The 27,226-nt window shown below is 36.4% G+C and overlaps 3 protein-coding genes across 7 annotated transcripts in view; all 3 read left to right on the forward strand.

The window, feature by feature from the left end:
• The first annotated feature begins 5,770 nt into the window (after positions 1–5,770).
• Positions 5,771–27,226, forward strand: part of LOC119775123 (4-galactosyl-N-acetylglucosaminide 3-alpha-L-fucosyltransferase 9-like) — a 35,954-nt gene continuing 14,498 nt past the window's right edge. The window contains exons 1-2 of one of the 2 annotated variants that reach the window (XM_038273023.1): positions 5,771–5,859; positions 16,878–16,923. The gene's annotated coding sequence lies outside the window, so the exon portion shown is untranslated. The remainder of the gene's footprint in view (positions 5,860–16,877; positions 16,924–27,226) is intronic. The other variant, XM_038273028.1, reaches the window with a different exon arrangement.
• Positions 5,791–27,187, forward strand: LOC119775173 (4-galactosyl-N-acetylglucosaminide 3-alpha-L-fucosyltransferase 9-like). 3 transcript variants are annotated; one of them, XM_038273063.1, is made up of 4 exons: positions 5,791–5,859; positions 16,878–16,923; positions 25,042–25,221; positions 25,444–27,187. In XM_038273063.1, the coding sequence occupies exon 4, from the start codon at positions 25,450–25,452 to the stop codon at positions 26,527–26,529; it is 1,080 nt and encodes a 359-aa protein (XP_038128991.1). In that variant the 5' UTR covers positions 5,791–5,859; positions 16,878–16,923; positions 25,042–25,221; positions 25,444–25,449; the 3' UTR covers positions 26,530–27,187. The 3 variants fall into 3 exon arrangements, with proteins under 3 accessions (XP_038128991.1, XP_038128998.1, XP_038129005.1); XM_038273070.1 differs by lacking the exon at positions 16,878–16,923 and having other exon boundaries at positions 5,793–5,859; XM_038273077.1 differs by lacking the exons at positions 16,878–16,923; positions 25,042–25,221 and having other exon boundaries at positions 5,798–5,859.
• Positions 5,792–20,245, forward strand: LOC119775109 (4-galactosyl-N-acetylglucosaminide 3-alpha-L-fucosyltransferase 9-like). 2 transcript variants are annotated; one of them, XM_038273005.1, is made up of 3 exons: positions 5,792–5,859; positions 16,878–16,923; positions 18,711–20,245. In XM_038273005.1, exon 3 carries the CDS (start codon positions 18,719–18,721, stop codon positions 19,847–19,849), a length of 1,131 nt encoding a protein of 376 aa, XP_038128933.1. In that variant the 5' UTR covers positions 5,792–5,859; positions 16,878–16,923; positions 18,711–18,718; the 3' UTR covers positions 19,850–20,245. The 2 variants fall into 2 exon arrangements, with proteins under 2 accessions (XP_038128933.1, XP_038128942.1); XM_038273014.1 differs by having other exon boundaries at positions 5,819–5,859; positions 18,716–20,245.

The following is a 27,226-nucleotide window of genomic DNA, read 5'->3' on the forward strand; positions in this document are numbered from 1 at the left end:
TTTGTTATGACAGCATGTACAAATTAACAGTGGTTGTTTACTAAAGCCCATTTGTTCAGTAATTTTTGCATTTGCGCCTCTGTTATCTTTTATTACTGAACAGACTGATCAATCCAAGTGTGTCGGACCTCTAACCAGATAATATTGGTCAGAGATACCTGGATTAAAAAAGCCAGTTTTAGCTCATCTTCTGTTCCTCACTGTCTGAGATATTCACTGAGCACGTTGTCTGTTGTCTTGGATGTTTCATCCACTAGTCCTCGGCCTCCTTCCTTACGGCTAGCATACAGTCTAAAGGTGCTGGATCTGGGGTGTTGCCCTCCGTGCATGGTTACGAGCTCTCGTGTCTTAACATCTGTGGCCTGTATCTCATCATTTGGCCAGCTTTTTATTCCTGCAGGGTATCTGATTACTGGTAGAGTGTAGCAATTGATTGCCTGAGACTTAGTTTTGCCATTGAGCATGTTTCTTAGAACCTGTCTTAGTCGTTGGAGGTATTTGGCTGTAGCCGCTTTCCTTGTCACCTCTTTGAGGTTGCCAGTTGCTTGTGAGATTCCGAGGTACTTGCAGCTGTCCTCAATGTCAGCAGTTGTTACTTTTGGGAGTGAGACCCCCTCTGTGTGGACTACCTTCCTTCTCTTAGTCACCATCCGACCACTCGCCTCAAGTCCGAATGAAATCCCAATGTCTGTGCTGTAGATCTGGGTGGTAAGAATCAGTGAGTCAATGTCTTGCTCATTCTTAGCATACAGCTTAATGTCATCCATGTAGAGGAGGTGACTGGTAGTGGCCCCGTTCCTGAGTCGGTATCCGTAGCCAGTCTTGTTGATTATTTGGCTGATGGGGTTCAGAGCTATGCAGAACAGCAGTGGGGACAGTGCATCTCCTTGGTATATGCCACATTTGATGGAGACTTGTGCAAGTGTCTTGCCATTAAACAACTGTTCTGTCTACCAGGAGCTGATGTTTGGCATCTCATGTATTGATCCATCAGGATACATATATGTCAATTGTATCAATTGACATATATAAGGAATCGGACCAAAAATACAAAACAAAATATATTATAAACCTGTATTTATAAAACTGGAGCTGCTCTGAGAAACTCCCTTATAATCACATTTCAACTTGATGAATTGGGGAACAAAATGCAGAACAAAAATTAGTCAGACTGACTTAATTAGTTTTAACTTGTTTTCATCAAAAAACGTGAGCTGCTTTGATGAGCTCTGATAGCACAGTGTGAAAAACAGCCAATAACAGGCTGTTCTTTACACCCTAGTCTGTTCCTCTGCTTGGTTTGGATGTGTGTCAAAGTTGATGGTGAACCCAAACATATAATAAAAATCTACTTTTTGGTTGACAAAAGCTCAGAGATCAAAATATATCCCAGCCCTATTTTATTTTACTACCTAAGAAATCAGTCATGTCAGTCAGTGATGTAGCAAAGGGTGGCCTTGTTACATGACTGACTCCTGGCCTGAACAAATCTCCCAGTCTGGCCCTGCCCTCTTTTGTACAAAAGTACAGTGATAAAGAAATGCCAACATTTAATATTTGGAAGTAATTTGCTCCACTTTTGATATGTGTGTATTTTCTTTGCCAGACTTGAATAACTGGTTTTGTTCCTGATCATTTAACACTGACAAAGTTGGTCTTCATATAGCTAAAAATGTAATTACTTTTTACTATGATTGTGCATTTAAAAGAAACCACACACCAACAATGGCTTGAGTCTATTATACTTTAAAATTTTCGTTAGAATTTTGTAGGTTAGAATCTAAAACAGTCTATACAATTAGTGAGTATTGTTGTATAAAATTATGCCTAAATGACATGGAACGGAAGTAAACATGGATGTAATGCTGGAGCGCATCTAGCGATCTTTCTAAACCTTAAAACCTCAATCTTTTCAAGATGGTTAAAAAATATACTGCTCTCCCCATCATCGTACCCCATGGTTTTTGTTTTTCTTGCCACTTCTGTGCAACAAGATGCAGAATAGTGACCTACGTCGGTTACTAATGGCACTCAGGTCGGATGAATGCAACCTGGCCATTCAGAGACAGGTCGTTTTTGAAAAGATCAAATTTGTATTGGATTCAGGACCACATAGCCAAGTGGCCTGGGTTGGATTGGAAAAGATCAGATCTGTGTTGTCCAGACTGCCATGTCAAGATCAGATCCAGGTCGCATGTGGGCAAAAAAAATCAGATTTGGGTCACTTCAGGCTGCGGTGTAAACGTAGCCTAAAAGAGAAGAGGATAATTCAATCATTCAATCTGAAAAACTGACATGAAGAGAAAAGACAATTAGGAGAAATTTCTTGATACAATTAGATTGTCTTTGGCACTCAGACCGCAGCAGGAAACATAGCGTTTAATTTTGATAGATATGCATGAACAGGAGCGAAGAATAGGGCTGTTTCCCCCCAGGCTTGAAACTGGTGGTGGAGTGGAGATAGATGAAGTTGGTCAAACTGTAGACTGCTGGTTAGCAAGACGGTCTGCAGAGCTTTATAGGGAGATCCAGTGGACTGCGTAAGCTGATACTAGAGCTTCACTCAGGGACCTGAAAGATGGAAGTCCAGTTGGATAACACAGGTTGAGAGACCCTGTCCATGATGAGCAAGAATGAAGCGACAGTGGAGAGGAAAAACTCCCCATTGGGGGGAAACCTCTGGAAGAACCAGGCTCAGTAAGAGTCCGGGGGGAAGTGGAATGACACTCTGATGAAGCTTTAGCTACGATGGTGGAGGAGGGGCTGGAGGTAAGTTGAAACAATGTCATCTGAATGAAGTCACATAGCGCATCCGTCACCTGTCCACAGGAGCAGTCAAGTGCGGATCAGAGGCTTTTTAAGATGAACTTTGGATGCCGACTGGTTTTCGTGGAGGCATGGTTCAAAGCTGATTGGCTGTGTTGCAGGTGGATGTAGGAGAGCAATGAGTTTCTTAAGTTGAGCTTCCGCCTTGGCTCCATTTTTAGAAAAACAGGGACAGTACAGGTGAGCAGAACATACAGTTGAGACATAGTATGCGTATTAGAGACAGAGGCATAAGCAGACAGTTTGATTTAGAAAGCAGATATATGTATAGAAAGGGGGAAGTTTTGAATGTTTTGAACAGCCTATGCAAATCCTGTCTCTGTCATGATTTTTGCCACTAAGTTGAGTTAGTATTCAACACAGCTGACAGCTTCACCCTGTCTTCAAGCCATCTCCATCAGATTCACCTGACTATATAAGCAGCTCTCAGATCGTTCACTGGGGTCAGATAATTATGAGGCATCGGTGAGTTTATTCCAGGCCTGCCTGTCCGTCCAATCTCAGATCACCAGGCTCTGACTCTGGACTGACTCTTGGATTCGGAACTCTGGTTTGTCTCCTTGATCATTCTGCCTGTCTCTGCTGTCACAGATATGACCCTGTGCATTCCATGGGACCAATGAGTAAATGTCCACAAAGGATTTCTCCAAAACAATCTGGACAGATTCAGGAATCCACACCAACCAGATTCTTCAAAAACTTTTAAAGTTTGTTGCCAAACTCTGAGAAGGTTAGTAAACCAGAATTCTAAATAAAAAAAATAAAAAATTCCCTTTGTTATCTGTCCAATATCCTTCCAGAAGTTCCGGTGGCTGACTCTCGTGACTCCCTCCCGACCTGCGGCAGTTTTATATATCAATAAACTGTTTAAATGTCTCTCTTTGTATCTGTTTGAATTCTGGGCCTCCTGTTTTCTGGTCATTACAGCCACAACCCTTAAAAGCACTACAGGGAGTGATAAGCAACAAAGAACAGCCCCACTAATGCTCAGGCAGTGAAATGCAGCACGCCATAATACTCTGAACTGATGGAAAGAAATCCATATTGATAATACTACTGACAGACCATTCATGATATAAAATAAATCCTTCAATGCGAGTGCTAGAATGGTCTCGAGATGCCCATCTTGCAAAAATGGGTTGAAAAGACGGCATGATTTACGTACAAACAGCGTCTACATTTGGTTGAAAAATTAAATACCGTAATTTTCAGTCAGTTGAAAACTATTCAATTCAATTCAGTTTATTTATATAGTGCCAATTCACAACACGTCATCTCAAGGCACTTTACAGTTCACCAGATAATACAGTCCAATTGTTTCAAAATTTTGTATAAGGAAAACCAGTTGATTGCATCAACATCGATGATATCCCTCACACTAAGCATGCTTATAGCGACAGTGGAGAGGAAAAACTGCCTTTTAACAGTAAGAAACTTCAAGCAGAACCAAGCTCAGTGTGAGCGGCCATCTGCCGAGGCCGACTTGGGTTGAAGGAGACTGAAGCAGAGATAGAAAAAGCAACCGTAAAAGGCCCATCCAAGAAACACACAGCCAGGCAAACAAGCTCTGAGCCAGCTCCCACATCAGAGGATGAAGAGAGCACATCCAGCCAGTAACAGAACCAGGTGTACACTAGTCCAATAATAGACTATTGTAGTTTATGATTGGACTAAGGTGGGAGAGTATCAGCCTTGACTAAAACAGCCCAATTTTCAACAACTATTTCTGGACTAAATCAAGACTATGACAGATCGACTAGATTTAGCATAAAAACCAACTTACAAATGATGTCAGGTGTTTGGGGGGTGATCTGTAAAATTTTCAGCGATCTGAAAATTAAGGCTTTTCACCCAAAACGGAACTTTCACAAGCCTTGTGTCTCTACATCGAACATTGTAAAATGATTCCGAATGCTAGAGTGGTATAGAAGAAAAACAGTCTCATTGGAATCTGCCTTTTTTTTAAACACAAAATTTTAATTTTTTTTTTTCAGTGGAACCAGCCAGAATAAAAAAAGAATTTCAATCTCCTTTGCAACTCAAACAGGCAATTTTTAATGTGGAGCGTGAATAAAATCCTCCAGTTTTTCTATTTTCTCATTCACTTTTTTGAAACTAATGTGTGCACATCTGATGGAATCTCCCAAGGGCCACCTTTATTTTGATTTCAAAATTATTTTTAATATAATATGTAACTGCTGGCTGCAATGGCTGCTGGAGATAGGCACCAGCACCCCTTGTGACCCCACTCGGGAAAAGCGTGTTAGAAAATGGATGGATGGATGTAACTTCTGGAAAAACCTCAACTATATATGGGTATGTTATTTTAAGCTCAAACTTCAGGAGAGGCCCTTGGGACTTAAGAGGTTGAAATAGACAGAAATGAAGACAGGTCCCACAACTCTGCAAATGTTGTTTTATGTAGCATTGCAGTATGTATTAGTACCTAGTAAAAGTCTCACAGGTGTTGACATGTTGTCCCCAAGGCACCATAGGTCTACACTAAACATGCCATGACTTCTCTGTTGACTTATTTGCTCCCCCAGTGTAACCACCCTCTTCCTGGTAAAGCTGCTTGCCAGGTGTAGGATTCTGCATAATCAACTTGTTTCAACCTGAGAGCCAAACGGAATGTCGTTGATAAAAGATAAAACTGCATTTGACTACTATATTACAACACTAAATCTAATAATGCAAAATGTCTAAGTTAAAACACAGTGCCATTTATTCCATTTATGTAATAGAATATATGAAATAAACAATCTGTAAAGAGAAAAAATGACCCTAAAATTTCAGAACTTGCCATGCAACATATTCTCCATTTTGGATTCTTCATTTAAAGGTGTTTTGACAAACAGGGACATCAGGTAAGTCCACCCCTTAGTCTGGGGCGTGGAGAGTGATAAAAAAAAAAAAAAAAAAAGCTTAAAGGTGTGTCTGTAATGTGAAACTTTCCAAAGACCAAAGAGTATTTTCACAATATCTTACGCTTGTCCGCGGAGCTGTCTCCATCCTCTTTGTCTGCTGTTGAAGGTAAGACAAAAATATTACAGACCTGTAACTTTCTTCCTTCTCTGTATTTTCCCTATTTAATTTACTAACTGAACTGAATCAATTGTTCTAAAACACACCAAAACCTTAGATTGAAAGTTTTTTTTTTCCCTTGTTTTTTTGTACTTCGTATTTTTGAATAGAGTCCTTCCACATAGAGATATGTAGTGGCTACACGGTTCTGGGTGAGGCAGGTATGGGGATATGGTGGCAGGTACGGAAGTGGCAGAGACAGTGTTAGAAAGTTTCTCTGAAATGTTTAGCATACTGGATTATTGTTCAATGGAAGATGAATAAAAAACTAAGAGATAACAACATTTTGTGAACAGAACTGTCAAAGACAGGGTAGACAAAGTATAATTAGGGACAAAGGATTTATGGACAGTTTCTTTAACATAGTATTTTACAGGAGAGAGAGCGAAGTAGGCTTATTACCAACTGAGTAACTCGAAGGACAGTTTTTTTGTTTAACTTTAATGTGTGGGTTTAGTATCACATATAGATTGATAAGGAAATCATAAGCAGGTGTATGCTCTGCCACTGGCAGAAATATAACAGAAATAACTTTTGAGTCAAATTTTTTTTATGAAATATGATATATATAGTTCGATTATTGTGCATTGTGGTTTAAAACAAATAAAAAAAATCTCACTCTCTGCCTTTTTTGCTTTAACCTCAGCAGTATTGCACATTATGTTTATTAATTTTTGTGTTAGAGCCAGAGTAGCTATTGTAAGGCACTGTATTTGTAGGGTCATAAACCAACAGAACTGCATGTTATAAACCCGTATCTCTTACAAGATTAGCTCAGTCAGATTTACACCTGAAATGAGGCTCTTGCATCCCTGCCTAAATGTGTTAAAAAAAAACTAATAATTAAAATTAGTTGTGAAGTAAGTTTTTATTTTTATCTATATAGTTTTATTCATACTCCTACTATAGACCAGGTTTCTGTGTCATTAACAAAGCTTGCATTGAAAATAAATAGAAATTAATCGATTTTTATACATCTTGGTAAAAAGAATGAAAAAAATGCGTTCAGTTTTCACTTGTTCAGATCAAATACCAAACTTTTATCCATTAAACATTACAGACACTTCTTTCTTAAGAGTTACTGCTTGGTAAGTTCAGTTAAACCTGTCGGACAGTAAATTTATTCATTGTAATTTTGTTCCGTAAATACCAGGAAGGAATAAGTTGAGTAAATGAATTCAACAGTAAATGAACACATTTAAATTTCTGCAAAAAAAAAAACAACACACAATTTAATTCAGGTGTTATGTATCTGGATATGAAAGTAATGTCCCTACCGAACCTTGAAATAACAAACATTTAAATTAACAAAAAAAAATTATAAACTGTTGTGACTTTTAACAAGAAGGGAGTGGAGCGGCATATCCAAGTGTGGGTCCAGTAGAAACTATGTTATCTACTTTATACATGGGAAAGCTATCTCACTGTTAGGTACATGAAGGTGATAAAAGATAATTGGAAACATACTAATTTAACTTTGTTGCAGTAGTTGCAAAATTATCCCAATAGTATGCCTGATATACCTAAAGGCTCAGACTTATACTTTTGCAGTTTGATTCCTCTTCAGTCACTGATCCACCTTAGGAAAAAAAAAAACACGGATGTGAACCTACCTCTTCTTTCCGACTCAACAATAGGGACATGTCATCTGCTAAAGCTTAATCAACTGGTTTCCTATTGGAAGCTCAAGTTCCACTTTAAATACCAAATCAGGATGCTCGAATGTTTGACAAGACAAATCACCTGCATTTGCCTACTTTGACACTGCTGAAACTCGAATGCCAGTACTGATCTTGCAGTAGCACACCACATAAATGGACTTAAAAGGTTTTCAGAATGTGAAAATATTTTAAAAACAACTACCCTCATCAATAATTGTTATTTAAAGTACGTTAATTGTTGTATCAAGAGCATTATAATTAGAAGGATTATTGCAGGACTACAAAAAATACTAGATAATAATAACAGAATTTTAAGTTTTTCTTTCCCTTAAAAGTAATTACTTATGTAAAATTTTTTATTTAATGTTATCCAGAAATGTATTTCCAAATGTTCTTGCAAAACTGTTGACATTTGAGATAATGAAAAACAGGAAAAATTATCTGAACTTGCTCAGCAAGAGTGAGATTATAGCAAAACATAAAGATTGGGGAATAAAAATAAATAAATAAAAAAAAAACCATACAAGGTGTCTAAGAATTTAGTCTAAAAAAGTATGTATATTTCTTTGTTAGACACAGGCTAGCTAAAGTTTTGCAAAAATTGTTGGTTTAAGTATACAACAGTCATACAGGTTTTGTTTAGTTATTTAACATGAAAGTCTCATTAAACCTCTTTCCTACTGAAAATACTCGGTTAACACATGTTTTTCAAACATCTGTCGACCCGCTAACAATCGTCCTTCGGCTTCCTTCCCATTGGCAAAAAAAGCATGGTCTAACTCCTAGATGGCAAGCTGCGTGGCCTCTGCCTCGCCACAGCTGCCTGTCTAATGACGCATCACAAAGGGTTAGTGTTATTAGTGTCGCCAGTGCAACAAAAATCAGGAAAGTAAACAATGGAGAGCAACATTAAAGGAAGCCAGAGCATAATAAGTTTGCATTATTTCTTACCTCTATTATCTGTTCGAATCTCTCTTATCAGAGCTGCACCGTGTTTTTCGGATGTAAACAGAGCTGTTTCAGCTTGTTAGATCAGACACGACTGGCGCGGTGTGTTGACGTCCGTTTGTTGCGTTCAATGGTGTCACGTAATTAGTTGGTCTGGTGTTCCCAAAGCATGCTGGTCAGAGTCGAGGCAATTTTAACGCAGTTCTTTTGACCTTGGTAAACACGCATCATTGAGCTATTCCCACTGCCACTAAAAGCTGATTGTTTTCCAGGGTTTAAACAGCTTTTTCGGTCAGAGTGAAATGGATAAATGAGAACCAATATGGCACCTAACAGAAAGTTGTCTTCTGGTGAGGTTATGTATTATATGCGTGAAAGGATGAAAAATAATTTTAGTATAAAAATGTTTTGATTAGGCAATACTGCTATAAAAGCATTATACAGTAAATGCAGTCAATTTACGATTTATTCAGTCATCATCTATACAATGGTGTAATGCTTGTTTTCTGTGCTGAATCACAACTCTGTGCATGACCAAAATTCTCCTCTTGGTATGATGTCAAATTGATTTTTTTATTGTTCCATGATGTCATACATGAGGTAGTGTGTTTGAGCTTTCCTCTTGAAATACATTCAGAGCTCTGCTCTGCAAGCTCAAGTGTTGAATCACAAAAGAGACGTCTAATAATAATAATAAAAATATACTTTATTGATCTCACATTGGAAAAATTCAACTCTGTATTTATCCCATAGTGGGCTGCCACTTAGCGGCATCCAGGGAGCAGTGTGGGGTTAAGGGTCATGCTCAGGGACCCAAAGTGCAGGTTGTGGGGATATATATATATATATATATATATATATATATATATATATATATATATATATATATATATATATATATATATATATATATATATATATATATATATATATATATATATATATATATATATATATATATATATATATATATATATATATATATATATATATATATGCTCCTGGTGCAGGGGGGTGACAGGTGTTGTTCATGAAGGATGTAATCTCAAAAAAGGCTACAGTGAAAATGAGGTCAAACTCCAATATCTATAAAACAAATGTGATGATTAATGCAGCCCTGCTCATATTACATTCCCAAATTGAGTCTTAATCAAACAGGAACAGACCAGGTGAAGCTACTATGACAACAAAAAGCAGAGAGAACATAAAGTTATACGTGCAAATAAATACTGCAGAATGGGAAAATAGAGATAGATAGAATGAATACAAAAGAATAGAATACGATTTTTTGAAGGATGGTGTTCTGTTTGAAAACCTGATTTTTAAACATTGTGTAGAGAATTATTTTTAGTTTTTCACTAAAAGAAAATATTGACTATCTGGAAGCTGTCTCCACGTTCAACACATACAGTTTGCTTACAGGACTACAGGACACCCATCAGTCAAAACCCTATTTCCTCTAATCCGATTGTTAAATTTGGCATCAACAGATGATTTATTAAATATGCAGAGATATGTCAAATTCCATATAGAATGCTTTCTGTGGAGTTTTATTGTGTCGATTTTTGCTTTGCATCTCTATAACACCTTAGAAAAAGAATTGTATCTGCTGTTAAAAAAATTTTTTTTTTTACACAATACACTTATAAAAATAGAATTTGTTCAGAAAATTTAGATTTCTGTTGTTTCATATATTTAGTTATGTTATTTATCCATTGAAAAATATTTTCAGTCCATCTGTTTCACCTGCAGGGCCACAAAATGTCTGAGTGAGAAGTGTTTTGTATACAATGAATACCAACTTATCCCATAACAAGCCAAATTATTTTTCAAGAATTGTTATTGTGCCGGTAAAGGTTAATTCAGGTCAGTCATTGGTTATTGTTTAACCAAAGTATGTGTCATTTTTTTTGACTCTGACAACCTTCACAGCTTTTTTCTCATTATAAGTAAGGGAGAAAAACTATCTAGATCAGAACAGGGCAGATTACCGTGCCATAAGGGCCGTATGATGAACTGTTCTCTCTTTGCAAAGATAAGAAAATAAAGTGCCGACTGAGTGAAATCCAACGATCTCTGTTTATTTAACTGGGGTGAATAGTTGAATACTATTTTCCACTGCAAGCAGACACATTTTTATATGTGGATAAATAAATAAATAAATATTATTGGCATACAAGGTGGAAACATGTAATCACAATTACACATTCAGGTTTACAAGGACAAAATATAAAAAAAAATCTTTGACTGTTCTTTATCATGTTAAGTGAGGTGTATAGGTACTGTGTGTGTTCAATCCCTTGTATACGCATAGAATCTTGGATAAGATTTCTTTTTATTGTTATGGTTGTATGAGTTACTGTAAAATGGCTTTTTGTTCCCTTGTTTTTCTTTAAGCTACCTGTTGTGTTAAGGTATGCTTGACACACAATCTGTGTGGAAAATGAGCCACCCGTCACATCGGCTGGAGCATTTATACTCTGTGCAGCTTTTCCCCATTGTGGATGGTTCCGTACAGGACAAACCGCAAGCTTACAACACCAAACTACAAGGAAGTAGAAAAGACAACAATTTACAACTTTTTCAAAGCCTCTCAGTATTGTCTTTGACAGCCATCTTAGATTAAGTCTTAGTGTTTGTCTTCTGGTCGAAAACTATTATTAGTTTTAGTCGCATTTTAGTCATTACGATATGTGAATGTTTTAGTCAGTTTTATGTTGCAAAAAAAAAAAATTAAGCTTTACAATGTTGAATAACAACCACATTCTTACCAGACTGACAATTCTGGCCTGGATACTACAACTGCTGGATATAGAATGCTGCCATGCAGTTTATAGTAGTTGGGCAAAAACCTTTGATTTCCATAATTAAAATAAACTTTTTTATGAATTAATGCCCTACTTTATACAAAAGTGTTTCACAAAAGTTGTGGTAGGCACATGGTTAATAAATGAAACGCATATTTTAGAAGGTATATCTAAAATAGCAGCCTTCCTAGACAGTTCTATACAATAAAATATTAAAATAAATGGATGAAGGAAATTAAGTAAGATCAATAATGATGTAAGCAGTGCCTAACCTAACTAACCTTGTTTAACCCTGTGTAGATGCATGGTATCTTAGATTGGATCACATCATATGCTCATGAGAGGGTGCTTAACACATTTACCATCTTTGATAATAAAAGGGTTTAAATATCCTGAAAACTGTCTTACAACAGCAAAAGGGCTTTAGTAAGTGTGCTTTTTTTCTTCACCTTACCAAAGGACATTTACCCAAATATTTGTGAGTTAGATATAACATGTTTGACTCAGTTTACATATTTTGAGAGTCAGTACAAGCTGTACAAGGAAATAAAGAAAAGAAAAGGGTACAGACCTTTTGCAGTCATGTGACTGCTGTCTGTTTAAGCAAATGGTGTAGGGCTTTATGACACCTTGGGTGCCATAATAATACAGCAAGCTATATAGGCTACTGCAGAGATGTAATACAAAATTTCTTTAAAAAGTTTTCTTGTTGGAGGGTGGGATTCCTATAATTTGCCAGCTAGCTTGTTTTACCGATTCACGACTGCCGTTCGTCGGAAAGCCCCAACTTTGCCTACCACGTCTTATCTGGGCTGTTAGAAGTAATTTCCAACAGGGGGTGCTGCGAAAATTTTTGTTTTTTTTATTTGGATAAAAAATCTCCTATGAGCCTGCAGACCTATTCAAATACAATAAAGAGAAATAAATATATAGCTGGTTTCACAGAATGTGAAAGCATTTCATTAACACAACACTATGAAGGAAATTTGAATCTGGGGCTGGCCCTGCTGGTGCAATTGCCATCAGAAGCAGGCTGACAGTCTCCTCACTCTGGGTCTCTGCAATGTCATTGTTGCGGTACTAGTGTTCTTCTTTACTGGTTGTGGTTTTCCCAAAAAATCCGAAATGCATTTCTGTGCCAAATTTCCTACTTGTTCCTGACAACAGACTTTTCCCGGAGGCCCAGGTCTAATTGCCTTTGAGTCAGAAGTGGAAGCAAATCATCAAAGCAAAAACATTGTGTGCTTACCCAAAAGTTAACCACAGGATTATGTACAGGATTACACATAGGCTGCCATTATTTGCATTTATAATCCTCTCCTGCTGCTGTGGCTGTGTGTCTGCTTAGATAAAGAAAAAATTATCTCCTTTTCTTTTTTTTCTTTTTTTTCCAGTGTCCTGTCTGGCAATATAGCAATAAGTATAATTGTCTTGATGCCAAAAAGAGCCCAACAGATTTTACTTTCACAAGTGGAGCAGTAGGGCTATTGCCATAGTGTTCCGCTTGTTTCATGCATATAAATTGCTTTATTATAATTATGCAGGGAGTTTTACAGATTATATGGACACTGCTTTGTAAGTAGAACAGAAGAGTAAAAACAGGAAAAAAAGTTGAAAGATGAAAGAAAGAGGAGATAGAAGGGAGATAATGATAAACATTTTCAGTCTGATTCATCACCTGCAAAGAGATGTATAGAACAGCACAACCAACAGACATGGAACGAGACATACAATAAAGTAACACCTTGAAACTATCGCTGAAGTAGTATTATTTAATCTGACATGTACTCTGTGTTCCCTGAGGATAAGAATAATAATTATGATAATAATAATAATTATTAATAATAATAGAATAATAATAATAATGAAAAAAAAAATTATCTCCTTTTCTCGAGAAAACCACCTTCAAAAAAGTATCGGAGGGACATGACTGCTTTTGGCTTCCATAGTGCAAAGTATTTTAATAAATCTTTTAAAAACATGCACCAGTAGGGAGTGCTTGCCCCACTTCCTGCAGCAATGCATCTTATACGATTATTTGATGAATAGCCAATCTTACTTTTTTGGAAAAACTAATAAAGGTTCATAAAGTTTAGATACCTTGTGTTAGGATGGGTCAGGGCAGTCAGCAGACATACTATGATCTCGGCCATGATTACACCTAGTGTGTTACAGTAGCTATTCAGATCAGGAGGTTTTCTTCCGGATGGGAACCTTACGTAATCATTGACAAACTTAAAATACAAAGATTATGCTTATCCTGGCAAGGGGGGCAAGTAAAACATGGCCGTGTGTTCCGTCATTATGGGCCATGTGTTTCCTGTTTAGGAAGCAAGTGAGACAGACTCCAAATCGTAGCAATGTCCCAGCTAGAATATAGACAATGCAGTAATATAAGTTTTTGTGAAATAAGGCTGCAGAATCAGTAGCGGTCCATGACTCCAGTGTGTCTCAGTCAGGCCTTCTGAACATACGAGCAGATAGAGATCTATAAAATGCTGGACAAGGAACTCAAGAAAATTGGGCACAGTGCTTGTTAACAAATGAAGGTGTCAGCAAACACTTGGTACTATAAAGATTTGTAACCCAGTCATTGGGCTGTTGGTGGTCTCTTTCCATATTAAGTTTACCAGTGTTCTTTTGCTACATTTCACCTTCAGCTGTTGCCAACACTGTGTATTTGATGTCATCATTTCGTTGTGGCTGAACTACAGATACAAAAGCAAAATCTATTTGGAGCAGTAACAGTTGACATTATTCATGCCTCATTCTCCGCCACACTACCAACTTTTTAATAATTTGTCTGCTGCTGTACCAGATAAAACTAAACATTGAAAATGTTTTATCTAAATTTGAAGTACTCATACATCTCTAAAGTGAGACTCCTATTGGGAAATCTGATTCCAGTTTTGTTTTGCAGAATGTTAAAACAGATTGTAGTAGGAAATTACCAAGTAATTTGCCTAAATATGTTTAAACACTTTTGAAAATGTTTCATAAATTGCTTGACAACTCAAAAAAACATTTGGAAGGAAGCTAGGTGTCTTGAGTGTCAGTAGACTTAAGGCTAAGGATCTAAATTGCTGCAAACATTGATTGCTTATAAATGTTGCAATCTTTTCTACGGTTGTCACAGTGGAAAACTAGCCTGACGTAGTCCGACTCAATTCTAGTCAGAATATGAGTCCGATACTGCTCCATAGAGCTGTGATTATGGGGCGTGTTTTGAACGAACCAGGAAAAAAAATGCCTCTGCACTCAATTGGATAGACCTACAACCAATAAGAGCAACGGACTGCGTGACGTATCTTAAGCGAGGCATAGTTGTTGTCCACAAAAATCAAAGCGTGCAGTTTCACGCCTAGAATAAGAAGATGAGACTTGATCGCGTTTCTCTGTTCCTCTTTTAAAATTAATTTGCTGTCGATATCTTCTAGAATAGACCTAATAGCAGAATCTACTCACCCAAACTCTCCAGCGGCAGCCATTATTGTTGTCACCCAAGCGCGCATTGGTCACGTGGTTGATAACGTTACTCTTGATCATCTGTCCATCATCGTATAAAGCCCGCCCTGACAATTTGATTGGATCGCCTGACAGTGGGCTTTAATACTTGCGCTACTATGGAGCAGAGCCAGACCGAACTTCCCCGAACTCAAACCTTGTGGGCGGGACTAAGTTCGGACTGGCACCCAGGCTAGTGGAAAACATTAGAACATCCTCAAAATATCCTTATAAGTACTGGATTTGTTTAACTGGGGTTAAAAAACAATGTTAATATATGTGGTTTGGATCAATGTGCAACAGTTTTAAGGGAATGATCACAAGACCTGACGTGGCTTTAATGTCCTCTTGTCTTCCTGTAGTATTGAAAGGTGGAGCTTGTTCAATGGGACACTAAATGTGAAAGTAGAATAATATCTTTACATACAACATTTAGATTGAACACAAATCAACATGATTTGCGTAAGTTAAGAAATAAGATCTTAAACAAAAATAGATTCCTTAGGACAGCACATTTAGAAAGTCAAAAAAAATCAGTAATGGTTTAAGAGACCTGAAGGATTTTGGTTGGGGTTAAAATGTTGGATACAATTTCTTGCCCCCAAAAAAGGAATACATAACCAGATTAACTGTATGAAAAAGAATCTCACAGTAACGGAACAACCTAGAGCTATTTTAATTCATTGAATGGGATAGAACTTTCTGAAAACAAACCCCTACACTAGTAGATGCAGAATACAGACAATTACCCCAGAAGCAACCTGAGATGCAGTTTTTTCTTTCTTTTGTGCCATTTAAAATGATAAAGTTTACTAACTTTATAATTTTGTCACTTTATGGGCTCTGTCCCCTGCAAACCTCTTCTTTCTTAAAGTAAAACACAGCAGGACTGTGCAGTTGACATTAGGTCATTTCTGAGAAATGTAAACATCATTACAGATGTTGCTGGAATTACCCTCTCACCTGTAGTGTAATAGCCTGTTATAACCTGCTAGATTAGGTATCCTGGTAGAACTCAGAATGTATTACTGCCATTTATTACTTCATGAATTCTACATAAATGGGCAGAAAATGGAAGATTCTTGGGAGTTCTTTAATAATAAGACCTATTAACACTTAAGCTAAACATTTGCACCCCTCACATTCTGTTCTGCATGCAATTCCTATCAAACATCTGCTATTGATTTATCAACTTTTTTAACCCCTAGTTCAGGCAGGATTTATGTGTTTGGGTTTCACTGGACAACATCCAAATACAAGTAGGTTGCAATTCTTACACACACACAAGTTCAGGGAGACCAGTCAACCAAACATGCATGTGTTTGGACCATGAAGTATCTGTGGATATTTAATTCTTTAAATTTTGTGATTTTATATATATGAGAAAAAGTTAATTGTGTTTCTGGTACAATATATGAGATAAATAATCATGAAAGAGATATTCCTGAAGAAACAACCTTTTCTGGTTCCCAGTACAGCTTAATAGTTATAGACTGTGTCAGACTACAGTTACTGTAAGTTATAATGTTGAGCTGCATTTACTTGACTTTACTTTACTTGATGCAAGATCAAAAATAAAAATCTAGTTGTTCAAGTTCTCTAACAAAAACCCTTATGTTTCTTAAGCTAATGCATATGTCCATTATAGAAAGGTTAATAGAAAAAAAAGTATGTTCTAATTTTTTTGGTATCCATTCTTACCTGCTGGAAGAGGCTTAGCTAAACCGGTCTTTCAGGTTTATTTAGTTCAACCGTTTTTTATATATCTCAAAGATCAAAACCAATATGTGCAACGCATATCTGTAAAACTGTGTAGTGTGTCTTGTTTGATCATACACTGCTGAACTACACACTGCACAAGCTGAATTTTAACTTAACTTTGCACATGTGTTTTTTTTTTCTTTTTACATAAAATATCAATCTATGATATCCAAATCTATACGATATAAATATGGAAAAAACCTAACATTTGGCCATTATATTAGATTTAATAAACTCTTCAATAGTAAGAAAAAAAATACAAACCTGTAATTATTTTGTTTTTCAGTTTCAAATTGCTTGACAAATAATCAGTGGAAGGAGTTTCCCATCAGGTAGGTCAACCATCTCATTTCCTTTAGTCTTGGGTGTGAATTGCAAGGGTGTTCTTAAAATATTTACAGTGAGGGAAACAAATATTTGAACAACCAGGTAATTTTACAAGTTCTTCTTCTTACAAATCATGGAGGGGTCGGACATTTTCATCTTAGGTGCATGTCCACTGTAAGGGACATAATCAAATTAAGAAAATCTGGAAATCACTATTTATAATTTTTCAATAATTCATTTGCATCTTGCTGTTAATGAGTATTTAAACACTTCTCATTCAAACAACAACTCTGTTCCCTATAGAACAGTTAATCTGCTTCTAAAAAGCAGCATGACCAGAGTTCATCAGTCCTTTTCCCAATCAAACACAGATCAGCGGTCAGACAGCAACGTCCAAGCCTTATTCTTATAAGAAGAACTTTTTGAAACCTGCTTTTTCCCCAACTAATGTCTCCCCCTGTAATACATCTCTGAACTTCATGGTAATGTCTCTCTTGATGGTGCTGCCACTGACTTAATTCCTTGTGGGTAAACAGACGACCATACACTGAGAACCCCAGTATTATGGTGCGTTCACACCACAAGCAAGTTCCGGGAGCCCCTCAGGTAGTTCACTGCTCTGCATTTCAGATACACAGTGTTTACACCCTGTACTGCATCATCAAATAGGTAGAGCTTCAGCTGCCTAAAGCTGAAACCCCAATGACGTGAGAAAATCTCAGCAAATACACTGAATGGTTAGTGCGTTAGAACAGGTTTGTGAATGTAAAAAGAGCAAGAAAAAGTGGCCACTTTGGTTCATCCAGATGCAGCTGTGATTCAGTCTGATTTGGAGGGACTACCTTGTAAATTTAACCCTGCAGAAGGCATAAATGCTGGGCAGAGGGCAGTGACAGACCGGGGTCTGTGCTGGAGACAAGGGAGGATGATGAATAGTCCTTCTAGGACTAAATTAAAATGTCTTTTTTTAAAGCTACATAACACCCTCTTGAGAGCATTCCTAATTTGCTCCTTTATCAACATTATTTATGTCTGTATTCCCTTTTATGTGAAAAAAACATTTGCCTTCAATCAGTCCCTGATTGGCTGCCGTGTTGCAATATAACACAAAAGTTAAGCTCGTTCAAGTTTAGTGATCACCGCTCTGCTCACTCCATATGGTGTTGCTGTTTGGCAACACCTCAGCTCTACCTAATAGCACGAGATAAGAGTGAGGCAGTGAATGCCCTCCCCGCTGGCCGCTTCCCCGCCCTTCCCTACGTGGTCTGTATAAGAATTCTATGTGAATCCAACGCCACACTCACTGCAGACACCTCTGACGGCATCATAACACTAATTTATAATTTTTTCGGTAAGATCTACTGGGTTTCCCTTGCTCCTCTGTTTAAGAAAGTCTTTAAGAATCCATAGGACCAAACCACTCTCAGTATACCGCAACTCTGATGACTCAGCCCACACTCTTTAGAGAAGAGTGAGTGACCCTTTGAAAACTCCCAGCTCTCCTCTAGCAAATACTTCACAGGGTTCACTGATTCTTAAAGGGCTTAGTGGATCTCAGCATACAGCTAACAGGCATGTTAAGCAGTCACTAAAAAAAGCTATTTTCATATTATATCGAAAGTTTTTACATTGCTATGCAAGATGGATGCACATTTAGGACAGCTTGGTTTCATTAGTTACATTGAAAATAGATATTTTAGATAGGTGTCTATAGTAATCATCAATTAGCTGACTGAGTATGAAGTAAAATATTTTTGATTTTGCTTTTCCCTCTTTTCTGTATCCTACTCAGAACAGACCATGTCATCTGGAACCTTTCACAAAATCCTCAAACCCCTTTTGTTCACTACTTTTATTGTTGGATGCTTTGTGATTGGCTTTTTAATGTATTATAAGCCCTCCACTGGCTGGTTAAATCATCTGTTAAAATTCTCAGATTCTGTAACCAACAGCCATGATGTCTTTACCAAAAAGAATGAGTCATCCAATTCCAAAAATCTCATCTCTCAAATTTCTCCGGAAAAAAAGGAGAAAAACAAGACAGTCATTCTTGTCTGGCTCCTGCCCTTTGGAAGCAACCAGAAAATGGATATCTGTAGCTCTGCCTTTAACATTGAGGGCTGTTTCATTACAGCAGACAAAAAGCTCTACAACAAATCACATGGAGTCTTTTTCCACCACAGAGACATTCATAGGGACCTGTCCAACTTGCCAAAGTCACCACGGCCACTGTTTCAGAGATGGATTTGGATGAACATGGAGTCCCCAACGAACTCACCCAAGCTCCCTGGAATTAACAACTTGTTCAACCTGACTGTCAATTACCACCAAGATTCTACTGTCCAAGTACCTTACGGATCTATTATACCAGTAGAACCTCAAGAAAACTTTGTACTACCAAACAAAAACAAACTAGTCTGTTGGATTGTTAGTAACTGGAACCCCAATTATGCAAGGGTGAAATATTACAGAGAATTACAAAAGCACATTAAGATTGATGTATACGGCCGAGCCTTTGGAAAATACATCGGCACGCAAGATTTCCACCCTACTATATCTAGCTGTAAATTCTATTTGTCCTTTGAAAACTCAGTCCACAAGGACTACATCACTGAAAAACTGTACAACCCCCTGTCTTTGGGCACAGTGCCAGTGGTTCTTGGCACAACTAGACAGAACTATGAGAACTTTGTTCAAGGAGATGCCTTTATCCATGTGGATGATTTCAAATCACCCAAAGAGCTGGCCGATTACCTGCATCTCCTGGACAAGAACCAGGAACTGTACCTTGCATATTTTAAATGGAGAAAGCACTTTAAAGTCCAAAGACACACTTTTTGGACAGAACATGCATGCAAGGCTTGTGAATACATAAGAAAACATAAAGAATACAGGGTAATAAATGACCTCATTAAGTGGTACTGGGGCTAATGGCCCTTAGATGGAATTTGCAACACTCTTTACCTTTTGAGAAAGTGGTACTCAGGACACAAAAAATATGTTGCTCTTGAGGACAAATGTTCTATTGAAAATGTGATATTACAATATGTTACAATATTAATAATATTAAAACATAGCAATCCAGTTGAAAACGTTATCATCTAGCCAGAGTCCAAGGTAAAATATGAAGGTAGTTTAACACAACTGAGATTTCTGTTGCTGATTCTAATATGTCTAACAATATGAAGAAATTTTGAAGCCACTGCAATAATTAATTACATACAATGTTACCATGGAAGCCCTGTCATAAGACAGTTGCTACCTGATCAAGTTATGAATTGGATTTTATTCGGAGTCGACAAAGGAAAGAAAAAATGTAGAAAAAAATTAAAACTTTTTCCTTTAGAGTTTCTTTTGGGTTTCTCTCCATTGCTTTTCCTATATATATATATATATATATATATATATATATATATATATATATATATATATATATATATATATATATATATATATATATATATATATATATATATATATATATATATATATATATATATATATGGAAAGTGGAACTTCAACATAATAGACTGTACTTCATATTCATAAAAACATTTGTTAAATGGGGTTTTCTGTGTGATTAATTTGTTGCTGCATTAATGAAGAAAATTATGTGTCATATACATATATATATATATAAATGTTTTATGTCTCTTTTTATGACAGTGGAAGAACTATATTTGCAGTCTATTGTAACCTTTTGGGTGGTGCTTTAAATAAGTCATATTGTATCAAAGTAAAAAGGTACACTTACACTTCATTGCAAAAATAGAGAACATGTTTCTAGAGCCAGGGGAATTTGGGTAAGCTATTTTTATATCCAAGTTGATTTTTATGAAATGGCATTTAATGTCTTGAGAAAGATGTGCCAAAATTAACCATAATAGTTTATAATAGTTTTTCCAGAACAACAAGATTTTGTGATACAGTGCGGTAGGTCATTTTGAGGAAAAGGGTTTTGTTTTGTTTTTTTATTGTACTTTTTTATATTTTGCCTGTTGTGTTCCAGTTGTATATAATTGAATACTGAATTGAATAAAGATATGGATAACTGAACACACTTTGATAAATGAAGTATATGGTTCTTTTACAGAAAATCAACATCAAAGGTGGTGCAAGTGAAACTGATAAGAATCTTTTGATTGAACTTTTGCTTAAGCTTCACACGGATGGTTAATGGCAGCAGTAGTCCCTTTTGTGGCTTCATAAAGAAATAAAACAATGCTAAACAGATACGTTTTGTTTTTAGAAATAAAAGCTGGAGCAGATATAGTTGAAGCAGTGGCTCCTTAAATCGTATCGTTTTAGGAAAAGACAGAGTTAAGAAAAGAAAGACAAGGCCAAGTGTTTGATATTATTATTTTATAAGTAAAATTAGTAATAATAAATTTTTAGTCAACATTAGGCACAAAAAAATAATATTTAAAGTAAACTATAGAATTGTGATTGTTGAGCTACCAGCACTTAATTATGAATATGATTCAATATTTGGCAATATTTGGATCCATAATTGATAACCATTTACCAACTTCACCGCAAAAGTTAAATATAATACTGAATTGCGCTTTTTTTTCCAAATAGCAAATATTAATCATCTTGAATTATAATAACAGACTTGGCATTTGATAACTATCAGCTAAAATCACAGTAAATGGTACCATGGTATTAAATCAATATCTCTAGAGGCTAATTTTTATATGATACAACAGATCATACAAGAGTTTCATAATAAAATAAGAAAAAAAAGTGTTTCTCTTATCCATCTGAGATTTTTTAAATGAAAACCACTCTTCTTGCAATGCAACTATTCAGGTCCTACAAATTGCCTAATTAGACCAGTAACATTATCTTTTTAATAACTGAGGTTAGATCACAGAATGGATCAACCCAGAGTTTTCTATCGATTCAAGCTTGAAATATGGTGCCATGTTCTCTGTGGGTTCTGCACTAGAGGTGTTTCAGCACTTTCTTGTTGCAGGGCCAGCTGGTCAGTTGTTTTTGTTAGGGTAGGGCCATGCTCTTCCTGCCACTTGTTTTTTTATAAGTTAGGCTTCAGAACCTTCTTTGGTCAGCAAATTGAATATCAGGGATTAGGGTTTGATAGTTTGGGCAGTCTTGGTGGAATTTAGATAGTTCCCAGTTTGGTTTTAGGGCCACATTATGCTGCTGCCATTCGCCTGTGATTGGATGTGCAGGTGTCACCCTCCCATGATAGCGCTAAGTGAACAGGAAGGCCCATAGGTTTCAGATGGGAAGCTGGCTCCTTGGTAGATGACTGCCCTCTGTCCTTTCCTTTACATCCCAGGACACCTCCCTCTGTCTCTTTATCATACAACCACTCAAGTAGGGCTTTGGAGTGCAGGTGGTCACTGGAGTGTAGGGACAGTTTTCTATTTCTTCGTTCTTGATTGTACAATTTAGACACTATAGACACTATAACTTACAACATTTTCTTTACATGTAGATGCAGGAGTTTGGTGGTATGTTCATATTTTGACAGCCAAAGTTGGATTTATTTTATTATGTTTGCATAAAGTACCTTTACTTAACTCCAAATGTTTAGATGCTTAGACATTGAGATAAGGATAAGGGTTGAGAGTAGGGGCATGTTGGCACTAGCTGGCAGGTTCTAGCAGGAAATACATTGTGTTACTTTCATTCCAGTAAAACACTCTTAATTACCCTCTTCCTTGCCTTACCTGCTTTACAGCCCATCTACTTGTATATTTGAATGGCTGTGGGTTCAAAGATGGGTTTGTGCACACCTTGACGCATTTCAATTTACTGATACCTTTCTGTGAAAGATAGAAATGTTCTCTTAGATTTTGGGACTGTGTAAGACATAAAACTATAAAAAAAATCAAGCACGAATCATAAAACATAACAAATTTTCACATATTTAAAACTCTACGTCTTCTGGTTCCCTCTGCAACTGGAGAGCGATTTAACACGTAAGACTATAAGGGAGTAGGTAATCATGATCACTTGCTTATAAGTGGTAAAGGTTTAAAAGAAAGATCCAGTTCTTCAAGTACTGGGGGAAAAAGCAATCTTACTTCTTAAACTGATTGTCAGTGTTTTTAATATAAATATGAACACAAAAACTGATGTCACATGACTTCCTACAGATATTTAGATCACACAGTGTAAATGGGCAAAGCATTGTGCACTGCTAATTCGTGGAAATTAAGAATTTAACAAGTGCAGGTAAGCCACTGTTGGCTTTAAACATTTTCCCAAGTGTCAGTGATCATCAAGCATTCCACCTCTTCCCCCGTGACTGCAGAGATTACAATAAAATCTCATCTTTCAGGTTTATGCAGTTTACCCGTTCTAAAGACTGAGCATTTTAATTGCAAAACTGTGGGAGTATCTTTTTCCTCATATACCTGATGTGTGTTAAACACCACTTTAACTGTGGTAAACTGTAATATGCAAATCATGGTTCTGCTTTTAGTTTCCTTTTTCTTAGGAATAGGAACAAAAATAACATACGTTTATGGAAATCACAACTTTTGGCTTTTATAATATACTTTTTAAGCTTTTTCGCACTAAGGAGAAAAAAAAAATCATTAAACAAATATTAATTCTATTTTCCCTGTTTCAAGTTGCTTGACATTGGCTGCAGGTGTTTCTCATCTGGTCAGTTGACATCTCTTTTCCTTTAGTCTTGGGCGTGGACAGTTCTTTTGAATAGGTGTTTAAATACGATTTTATTCAACGTGCTGTATTTACTTTCAGAAATATCTGTCTCTGTCCATACATACATACATACATATATATGCCTGCGGGCAGGCGGATGGACGGACGGACTGAGACTTTAGACTTACTTAGACAAACTTTATTGTCATATTGTATACACAGTGTATACAGAAAGAAATTTAATTTTGTACAGCTCTCATGACAGTTCCATTTCTTTCATTTCTAGATAGATAGATAGATAGATAGATAGATAGATAGATAGATAGATAGATAGATAGATAGATAGATAGATAGATAGATAGATAGATAGATAGATAGATACTTTATGAATATGATTAAAGCCTTTCTGTGCACAAAAAACCTGCATCTCAATGTGAAAAGATAAGAAGTACTAAGTCTTAACCAAATAAACTCATTTTTAGACAGAGGTGTTCAGTAATAGCAGTAAAAGAAACTTGAATAATCTACATAAGTATATATATATTTTTTATCTGTGCTTTAATAGAGTATTTATTTTCCTGAGGACTTTTTAGGTTGACTCACTACATTTGAACAAATATGTTTATACATTCTACTCTCTACTTTCCAAAAACTGGCTAGTATATTTTATATATATATATATTGATAAAAATATGACATAGTAGTAACAGCGAGGCAGGGAAAATTAAGAGCACATATATGAACACTGGGCTGCTGGAAAACATTGTATATAATAGATCATATTGTGAGGTGCTTCTCTGTTAGACTTTAAATTTCCAAAGGTCTATGTTAATTCTAATGTTATTTTCGATTTTAATCTTTAATCGTGTAAATAATAGAGCTCTGAAAGTATCAGCTGCTAATGCAGGACTTCATTTCAATCTACAGCATATTACCCCCCAATCCTGTGTAGTTAAACCAGTTTGGCAGTGTGTGTGTGTGTGTGTGCGTTTGTGTGAGGGTTGAATGACTTTGCATAAAGGAGAGGTTATAATTAAATACCAGGGAGGAACAAAATGAACCTGTTTAGATAATGTTGTAAAACAGACAGACAACAAACTAGTCTCACACAGAAATATTATCTACCTCTTCAAACGTACTAAAATTAACCCACTTTCAATGCTGTCATTTATATTATGGCACACTATACCTAATTGGCAAGCTTTTTTTTTTATCAGTGTTTTTCAATAAGATAAACTGAAATACTTATGGTGTACTGCAATCGTAAAATAAATCACAATGTTGTCAATTTAAATCAAAACCAACTTGTAAGGCATTTTAAAGATCGGTGATTAGTTAAAAAATATTCCAATCAAGCATTCAAAATGTATTCCTAAGATAACTGTATATATTCAATTCTAACTTTATCTTTATGTATTCATCCATTTAAAACTAAATGTATCAACGCTGTTTTTCTTTCTTTTTTCGTCTCTCATATGAAGGAGTGAGGGCTCACTCAGGACCTGCAAATTTAAGATCAACCACACCTCAGCAGATCGTCAAAGACTTTTTTTTTAAACTTTAAAATAAAAGAGGCATATCTGAGTACAAACCAACAGATCAGTTCACATAGCACTGATTCAGGAAAGGGCTTTGTGTGGATCCCAGCATACAGAAAACAGGTATGTTAAGCAAGGCGACTGAGAAAGCTTTTCTTTCATTTTATACCCCATGTATTTTACATTGTTATACAAGCAGGGTACACATTTAAAGCATCTTGTTTCTATTAGGTACATTAAAAATGAATACTTTCAAATAGTTACCTGGAATAATTAGCAATAAATTGACATAAATCAAATCTTTTTAATTGTACTTTTCTCCTCTTTTCTGTATCCTACTCACAGCAAACCATGTCATCCGGAGCTTTTCACAAAATCCAAAAACCCCTTCTATTGAGTATTTTTGTTCTTGGATGCTTTGTGACTGCCTTTTTGATGTATTATAAGCCCTCCACTAGCTGGTTTAATGATCTGGTGAAGTTCTCAGATTCTGCTAATCCCAACCACGTCGTCGATACCAAAAAGAATGACACAAACTTTACCATTGTTCTTGTTTGGCTCCTGCCCTTTGGAAGCACCCAGAAAATGGACATCTGCAGCTCTGTCTTTAACATTGAGAGCTGTTTTATTACAGCCGACCGAAGGTTCTACAACCAGTCTGATGGGGTCGTTTTCCACCACAGAGACATTCATGGGGACTTATCCAACATGCCAAAATTACAGCGACCCCCGTTGCAGAGATGGATTTGGATGAACATGGAGTCTCCATCAAACTCACGCAAGCTGCCTAAGATTAACAACTTGTTCAACCTGACTATGAGTTACCGCCAGGATTCGGACATCCCAGTACCTTCTGGATTGTTAATGGAAACAGAAACTCTGGAGGACTTTGTGCCACCAAGCAAAAACAAACTGGTCTGTTGGATTGTCAGCAACTGGAATCCAAATTATAAGCGGGTGAAATATTATCAAGAATTGCAAAAGCACATTAATATCGATGCATATGGAAGTGCTTTTGGCAAATACATTTCTAACAAAGATTACAACCCTACTATATCTAGCTGTAAATTCTATTTGTCCTTTGAGAACTCAGCCCACAAGGACTACATCACTGAAAAACTGTACAACCCCCTGTCTTTGGGCACAGTGCCAGTGGCTCTCGGCACAAGCAGACAGAACTATGAGAACTTTGTTCCAGGAGATGCTTTTATCCATGTGGATGATTTCAAATCACCCAAAGAGCTGGCCGAGTACCTGCTCCTCTTGGACAAGAACCAGGAACTTTACCTCTCATACTTTAAATGGAGAAAGCACTTTGTTGTCAAAAAACCCCATTTCTGGGTAGAGCACACATGCAAGGCTTGTAAATACATAAGACAGCATAAAGAATACAGGGCAATCAATAACCTTAATGAGTGGTATTGGGGCTGATGGTCCTCAAATGGGCTATGCTGTACTCTACACTGCTTTAAAAAGTAGTACTCCCGCCTCATGGAGAAGTTAGTAGGCCTAGACAAACATTTATCTGTAAATGTGAAGTCATTTTAAAACAGCGGTTCAGTCAAAAAAAAAAAAAAAAACACCACACAGAGTTAAAAGTTAAATGTGTAGTTTATGCTAAAAAAAATTACATTTAAATATTTTTGTCCATTTGATTTGCATTGCTCAACCATTAGATATGTTTAAAGAAATATATGACTGAATACTTCTGTAATAATTACTCACATAGGGGATAACTTCCTTCCTTCCTTGGCAATTGTTTGAACCACAACTTCATATCTAAGTAAAAAAAACAAAATACAATTCGAGGGGACAGAATAGGGACAATGTTTGTAATATCAGGTGAAAGAGCATATTGTGTTTTTATGTTTGAATTTGTTTGAATCAGATGGAAAACAGTTGGCAATACCTTGTTGAGAAGGATGTGCCAAAATTAATCAACATTGGTCTGTCCAACAGATTTTTCATTGCATGAAAACAACACTTTGTTTTGTGAATGGACATTTTGGGAAAAGGGCCTGTCAATTTTTATATATTTTCCATATGTAATCTTTTGAAATAATGGAGAGAATAAATATTCAGGTAAATACTTTTGTGAATCTTGTCTTTGCTCTGCTTGTTTTGATCC

The sequence above is a fragment of the Cyprinodon tularosa genome, unplaced genomic scaffold (genome assembly GCF_016077235.1).
Source record: "Cyprinodon tularosa strain WSP-4 unplaced genomic scaffold, ASM1607723v1 ctg120, whole genome shotgun sequence".
In the NCBI taxonomy this organism is placed as follows: domain Eukaryota; kingdom Metazoa; phylum Chordata; class Actinopteri; order Cyprinodontiformes; family Cyprinodontidae; genus Cyprinodon; species Cyprinodon tularosa.

Bases quoted from the DNA above. Each gene is read 5' to 3' on its own strand.
- LOC119775109 (XM_038273005.1), top strand. From the start codon at position 18,719: ATGTCATCTGGAACCTTTCACAAAATCCTCAAACCCCTTTTGTTCACT.
- LOC119775173 (XM_038273063.1), top strand. From the start codon at position 25,450: ATGTCATCCGGAGCTTTTCACAAAATCCAAAAACCCCTTCTATTGAGT.